Source organism: Chelonoidis abingdonii, chromosome 2 (genome assembly GCF_003597395.2).
Source record: "Chelonoidis abingdonii isolate Lonesome George chromosome 2, CheloAbing_2.0, whole genome shotgun sequence".
Taxonomy (NCBI): Eukaryota; Metazoa; Chordata; order Testudines; family Testudinidae; genus Chelonoidis; species Chelonoidis abingdonii.
The window spans coordinates 258,035,861-258,043,698 of NC_133770.1; the positions used below are offsets into that span (position 1 = coordinate 258,035,861).

General features: G+C 43.7%; 1 protein-coding gene across 1 annotated transcript in view; it reads right to left on the bottom strand.

The window, feature by feature from the left end:
• CDH17 (cadherin 17) overlaps nucleotides 1-6,913 on the bottom strand; it is a 54,641-nt gene extending 47,728 nt beyond the window's left edge. Inside the window, exons 1-2 of the mRNA XM_075061978.1 lie at nucleotides 6,821-6,913; nucleotides 2,144-2,220 (exon numbers count right to left, since the gene is read on the bottom strand). Of these exons, the coding sequence (XP_074918079.1) occupies nucleotides 2,144-2,194 (51 nt within the window). The 5' untranslated portion in view covers nucleotides 2,195-2,220; nucleotides 6,821-6,913. The remainder of the gene's footprint in view (nucleotides 1-2,143; nucleotides 2,221-6,820) is intronic.
• Between the last annotated feature and the right edge of the window lie 925 nt (nucleotides 6,914-7,838).

The window sequence follows — 7,838 nt, forward strand, 5'->3', positions numbered from 1 at the left end:
AGTTACAGTGGGGGAGATTTGGTCGGATATTAGGAAAAACTTTTTCACTAGGAGGTGGTGAAGCATTGGAATGGGTTATCCAGGGAGATGGTGGAATCCATTCTTAGAGGTTTTTAAGGTCAGGCTTGATAAAGCCCTGGCTGGGATGATTTAATTGGGGATTAGTCCTGCTTTGAGCAGGGGATTGGACTAGATGACCTCCTGAGGCCCCTTCCAACCCTGATATTCTATGATTCTACACGAGTACCTCAATCCCTAGGCTACAGCATTGGTGTCAAGCTCTCTCGCCCACTGAATATTTAATTATTTATACAAAGTGGACCAATGCTGAGCCTAAGTTCCCTTTGTGCATCTATCCCCTGGATTTTATGCAGCAAAGTGCAACTGTGTTAAAGACAACTGTATTCAAAGTACATGCTTCCATACTTACTTTCCAGGGAAAGACTTTATACAGGCTGTGACAGAGGACTTGCAAGGGCTCAATATAATTTACTATGAAGTGCTATTGTGCTGTGTTTCAGGTGAAGTTCAGCTGACATTGGATCCTACTGTGAGAGAATGATGACTATGGAACTGCCACCTTTTCTTACATAGTGTTTGTGCCCTATTGTGCAAGTAGGCTCAGAGAGTTCGGAAGGGCTATTCAAGAAGTAAGATCCCTCTCAACAAGAGCAAAGGAGGCAGAATCTGGCCTTATAGATTATAAACTCTTTTTTTTATTATTATTCTTATTGTTGACCATTGGTTTTGGAGGGATTTTACTTTGTCATGCTTTATAGAGTGATGTGCCTGTTCGAAAAGAACAAAGGCTAATACTGTGAAGTCTAACTGTAGGGTTCAAAGTTTAGCTCTTGTATCACGCAACAGCTATCTCATCCTGTCAATTAAAACTGCTTTATGTGAGCCATAAACATTTCCAAATGCATGAGTATGTTGTAAATCATTATTCATGAACCAGCAAGGAAGAGCTGTTTTCCTCTTTGGTCTAGTTTCTGTTTGGCACCTGCTACAATCCTATACAAACTGACTATAACTGTTGCAGTACAATTTCAGGAGCTCTATAGGTGCACCCATTGGCAATAAACATTTGAAGTACAACAAAGTGAGTCTTGCAATCCTAGATTCACACAAGTAATCTACTGAGGACAATGGGATTTATGAGAGTAATGGTTATACTGGTCTCCATATTTTTTGGGGGGGGCATTGTTTTATTATAGGTTTGGATCTGACTTTTTTATACTTTATGTTAGTTACAAATGCAGCTTAGAGCCCCAGTCCTTCAGCCTTTACACATTTCAGTAATTTCATTGACTTCAGGGGGCCTGCTCCCATAAATGAGGATGATTCATATGCATGAAGGTTGAAGGTTTAGGCCATAGATAATCCAATGCAAAGTGGAGAAATGAAGCTAAGTAAAATAAATAATAGGTATGATTTTTTACTGGTTACCCCTTTCACAGAGCAAGCCTCTGAGTGCAACCCTTCTTATAAATTAAAAACACTTTTTAAATATATTTAACACTATTATAAATGCTGGAGTAAAGTGGGGTATGGGGTAGAGGTTGACAGCTCGCGACCCCCCCTGTAATAACCTCACGACCCCCTGAGGGGTCCTGACCCCCAGTTTGAGAACCCCCGATTTAAATGATATAGCACAGTCTGTCCTAGGAAAATGCACTTATATAGAAGCACAAGTGTAAATTATGATATAGCACAGAACTATACTAGTGTAAAAAGTCATCACTGTTTGATGTAGGGTGGAATCATTCTCAAATCTTTATTAATGTGAGGTTCAGCTACAGCAAAGAGAAATATGACACCATGTCTTAATCATTCTCCCTTAGCAGATTCAGTTACTACAGGAGAAGTATAAGAAGATCTTTTTATTTAAAGCTTGTCACCAAACTGTTTTTTAAATGACTGACATTAATTGTAATCTTTTGAACAAGGACATGAATGTCCAGGATTTTTGTCCATGTATTTTGTCCATGGTCAGTATTATAAAAATTCTATACAGAATATGTTGCCCATCCTACTTTTATACTGAAATGCCATTTATGAAAGATAGTTTAAGGGTCTGGATACATCTGTTGATATTCATAGGGTTTTTACCAACTAAACAAAAGACAAGGCAATCACTCACCAGATAAAATACCAGGAGATAGAATAGATGAAGTCCACAGAGCTTAACCATTTTGATGATTTCTTTTATTTTGGCTCCTGTGAATGATTACATAATAGTTTACAATCCATTCATCTTAGTCCATCAGAATTCTCATTCCATATATTTATAAATAAAGGTTTAAGCCAAACTTTTAAAACCTAGGTGCCAAAAGTCAAGGTCCCAAATCCATATAGAGGCACCTAAATTAATGCTAAATAAAGCCTCCTGAATTTCAAAAGAATTGAGCACTCATAGCTCTCAATGACAGCCAGTGCAGTTCAGTGCTCTTACATTCAAGGTTGCTCTTCAGGAGCCCATTACAAGGAACCCAGCTTTGAAAACTGTGGGCTCAGTTGTGTGTATCACTTCCTGTCATAAATCTGGGGGACTGATGGAAATGAAATTCTCTTCTCCTCCGGTTAGAACACTTCCACTTAAAGGACTAGACCAATTCTGTAAAGTAGTGCTAACGCGCAGTGACCGTTAATGTTGCAAAAAGTAGTGGAAGCCTCTGCACTGATCATTCATATTGCAGTTGTGAGCACTCGGCACCTCTGTATCTTGACTCTCCCCCATTCCCCAGTATATAACCTTAAGCTAGCAAGCCCCAACCACAGGGAGGGAAGAACATATTGTGGAGGCAGAGCCCTCTCTATCGCTTTTCCATCCCATTTAATTCTGTTTTCTCCTTTACAATTCACAGGAGAAGGCAGTTACTGGACTTATGCATAGGAACTATATTGCCCAGCACTAATGAACAGCACTAGGAAGGCTGTATTTGTTTCACTGTATACAACGGTGTTATACAAGAGGAGCTTGACTTTGCACTCCCCCACCCACCCATGTGAGCAGGCATCAGTGATACAAGGAATCCCACTGAACTCAGGGTGGCCACTTGCATGGACAAGGCCTAATTGCAGAGGTATAGAAAGAAGAAAACTGCTCTCCAGTGAAACCACAGGAAGAAGTTAGATAAATAGAAAATTAGCATTTTGCCAGGAAACAGGCTCACATCCCACCCAGTTGTCGATTATTCTGGCAAAGGGGGGGAAGTGAAGAAGGTGACTCACTTTTCCATGTCCAGAAAGAAAATCTGGGGTGTGGTCTGAGCAGTACTGAAGGAGAAACCCTGGGAGCAGCCAGACCTGAGGAGATGGTTTGATCTGATCTTTATGTCATCTTACTGGTAGAATTCCCACCCTCCCCCCTTTTTAATAATGCCAAACCCCAGAAAGGGGATGAGTTTTGACTATACATACCATGGAAACTGTGGTAGTAGAGTAGGTTAGCAAAGGTACCCACTCACATGGCAGTTACATACTACCTCGTCCACTTAAACCAGGGATCAGCAACCTTTGGCATGCAGACCATCAGGGAAAGCCACTGGTGGGCCAGATGGGTTGTTTACCTGCAGCGTCCCCAGGTTCGGCCGATTGCAGCTCCCACTATTCACCATTCCAGGCCAATGGGGGCTGCAGAAAGAGATGGCCCAGCCCGCATGACTTCCCACAGCCCCCACTGACCTGGAACTGTGAACTGTGGCCAGTGGGGGCTACGATCGGCCGAATCTGTGGATGCTGCAGGTAAACAAACTGTCCCAGTCTGCTAGCGGCTTTCCCTGATGGGCTATGTGCCAAAAGTTGCCGATCCCTGACTTTAACCTATTCCAGCTTGACTGAGAATTACAGCAATATGAGGGATACTTTGGTTTGGTAAATTATAGTTTGGGGAAGGCCTATTTTTCCTCCAAATTTAAATTAATTCCTTATCAAACACATTTAAAAAACAGGCCATTGTATCAGTGGATAAAACCTAGAACAGAGATTTGATCAGTGCTGATTTCTTCATCATAACCTTGCACACTGAGAGGTGGGACCAGTATTTCTCAGGTGGTTAGAGGCTCTTACCAGATCTCTTACATTCTGGCATTCCCAGGGGTCAGAAGCCCCTGAAATGCACAATCCACTATCGCCCAGGAAACCTCAGAACTCATGAGTCCAACTGATCCAACTCATCTGGTCCAGTATAGAAAGCAAGACCTGCTGAGACTTAGAGAAGGGTTTTAGCTAGCATACAAGAACATAGGCGGCAGGTTTGTATAATTTTTGGTGGTGTCCAAAATGGTGGTGCCCCTCCCCGCTCCCGCCCTGTAAGCCAATATAAAATGAAGCTACAAAGTGTCGGCACCACAAGATTACAAGGGTCAATTAAAAGTGGAAAGTCAGAAGCAGCACTTGCCTGCTTCAATATACAGTATTATATTTTGTTGCACCTGTTGTGAGAAAGTGGAAATGTTCTTAATGTTTTCTCTGAATACTGTGTGGGTGCTTCAGTTTCCCCTGCAAGATGCCATCTGAAGGTGTTGGGGACAAAGAGATCAGGTGGCCTTCTTGTCCAGAAGAGACACAAAGGCCAGAGGAGGGAGTGTTAGTTTGGAGCTGGCTGGGGAAATGGGGAGAGGCCCAGAACTTGGGTCTGGGCTCCCCACCCCCAAGATGGACCTGACTGAGGGGTCCTGTTTTGGACTGTGTTCCTGTCATCTAATAAACCTTCTGTTTTACCAGCTGGCTGAGAGTCATGTTTGACTGCAGAGTTGGGGTGCAGGGACCTCTGGTTGCCCCAGGACCTGCCTGGGCAGACTCGCTGCGGAAAGCGCACAGTGTGGAAGGGCAAGTTGAATGCTCTGAGGTCAGACCCAGGAAGGTGTAAGCTTCTTGCCCCTGGAGACAGTCTGCTCAGAGAGAGAGGATGCCCCCAGGGTCCTGACTGGCTTTGTGGGGAGTAGTCCAAGCATCCCTGCATCTCCTTCCACACCATGCGCTTCCCGGAAGTCTGCACAGGCACTGACACTCCCTCCTCTGTCCTTTGTCTCTTTTCCAGGCATTAGGAGGCCACCTGATCTCTTTGTTCTCCAAACTTTCATGTTGGCACCTTGCAGGAGAGAGGCCCAGGCCATCAGTTGCCCGGAAACAGGGTTTCAGCCATTCTCTGTGCAGACGGCATCACACTGGCCCTCTAGGGCTCTACAACAATCACACCCCCTTATCCCACCATCTAGATCCTTGGTGAAACTGAGGCACCCACACAGTATTCAGAGAAAACAAGAACTTTCCCACTTCGTAACACCTGTATACGACTAGTTATATATTATAAAGGGTGTAAAATAATCAAGTATTGTGTTAAACACAGTGATACTCCAAACTGTCCACCAAATTTAACATGCATCCGATGAAGTGGGTATTCACCCATCAAAGCTCATGTTCCAATACATCTGTTAGTCTACAAGGTGCCACAGGACTCTTATCCAGACTAACATGGCTACCCCTCTGATACTTGACACCAAATTTAAGTTGCACGGTTTTCCCCTCAGGTGAGGGCTCTGGGGTGGGGCTGGGGATTAGGGGTTCACAGTGCAGGAGGGGGCTCAGGGTTGGGGTGCGGTGGGCACAGGCTCTGGAGTAGTGCAGGGCTGGGAATAAGGAACTTGAGGTGCAGACAGGCTGCCCCAGGGCTAGGGCTAGAGAGGACTCCCCCCACACACACTGGCAGCATCAAGCTCCAGAGGAGGAACCCTTCCTCTCCCCCTCCCCAGCACACTCACTCTGCACCACGGTCACTGCACATGCTCCTAGGGTTTCTCTCAGGTCCAGAAAGCCCACTCGCCTCCCCTATGGTGTGGCCTCCCCTGCTGCTGCCCCTCACTGGGGATGGGGCTACCCTTTGCCCAACGTGGGGCAGGAGTGGGGACTGCATGCCTCCTCCCTCCCCTCCCCCTCCCCCTTCCCCTCCGGAGGTGCTCCAACAGTCTCTATAGCATTAGGCAGAAGCAGCAACAGGTAGCCGGCAGCACAAGCAAGGGAAAGAGGCACGGGCTGTGTTTTTTTCAGGCAGGGAAGCTCCGAGGTGGGGTGGAGGAGATGACGCTCCAGGATGGGAGGGGCCAGGACCCATTCCAGACAGGGCCAGGGGAGAAACCCAGCTCCAAATATTGGTGGAGCACGGCCCCCCGCCTTGAATATTCCTGGTGCTCGGGCACCACGAGCCCATATAACCTGCCACCCCTGTACAAGAACAGTATAGGATTAAGCAGAAGGAGCAATATCTACCTAAGCTCTTTCTAACACCCACACACAAATGGAGAGTTTTACAGCTGAGATCCAGGTTGAGAGTTGAACTAGTTCATTTCACCCACTTCTCTTTTCCTAACCAATTTATAGATCCCTAATGATCTTTTTTATGGATCCTCTGTCTAAAAACACTTAAAAATGAAACATATATGACTCTAGGGTATCCAATATGCAAATATACAAGCAGTTTTTGGTAATAAATGCTCTGTGAGTATAGTACATATTTCCAGATGAAGAGTTAAAGGTATCTGATTACATGAAAAGTTTTTAAAAAAACATATTTTAAATGCCTGCTTTGTATTTTTTGTTTTAGAGATTCAAGTTTTAAAGTATAAACCACTTTGCCTTGAAGGAAAAAACTGATCTGCATCAGATACAAACTACTCCTAACACTAGCAATACTGCCATCCATTTTCCAAGAAAAAGACAAGCACAGGCCCTCAAGTTGCTAACATTACCAAAAACCTAGCTCCCTTCCTTTGGCACTTAAAAAATCTTCCAAACAAATGTTAGTTAGAGCACTCCTTACCTTTAGTATGAAAATGTTGTTTCTCTCTAAAATATATTTCCCTCTTTGAGCCTTTAGAATCACCTGCTGCAGTTAATGATGTCTACTGTGTATCTATGCACTGTTTTTGGTTTCTCAGATTCTCCCTGCAGGTTGGTTCAAACATTAACTACATTGATTACTATTGCTCCATAATGACTAGGTGTGGCATGAAATGGCAGCTATGAAAGGAAGTAGTATAGCCATGAAATAACCTACTCCTCTTTAAGCATTTTTATTTACCTTCAGATTTTCAAACTGAACTCTGCTTTTGAATAAGAAAGTAAGGAGCTACGGGTAATTAGTTACATAGATAGGAATAATTTCTCCTCTCATCCTCTACCTGTCAGAGAGGAACTGGAAAGGAATGTACAAAGGGCACTGTCCTTCTGGGGAGATATTCTCTCTGTCACTTTGTTAGTAATGGATGACTCAAGGTCAGAAGACAAGAACTTGGACATGAAGGTGACCTGTCTTTGTGACTGTTGATCAATGCTGAGCGAAGAGAGTCTGTTCACTAGGAATAGTGCACCCGACTGGGGCTTCAGATATTTGGGTTCAAATCCTAGCTCTGGCACAGATTTCCATGGGCTTGACTTTGGGCAAGTCATTGAATTCCATCTGGAATTGTAGACAATATTTCCTTCATCCCGCCTTTTGTCTTTCATGTCCATGTAGATTGTAAATGCTTCAAATCAAGGAATATCTTTTACTTTTTGTATGTATAGCAGCTAGTACAATGACATGTTGAGTTCAGCTGGGGCCTCTAGTTGTTACTGCAATGCAAATAATAAATCAAATAGCATTGAAACTCTTCTCAGGAGGAACAGTAGTTTTTAAAACTCTACCATGCAGTGTTCTAGGAATCCTTTTATTCTAATTTCTTAATTTGCTTTTTATTTCATATATTTTGCGTCCTCCGTAGGTTTACATTCTTGTCCAATATTTTGAAACAAAGATGCAGATGTTAATGCTTATCCAGATTTTAACTTCCATGTTA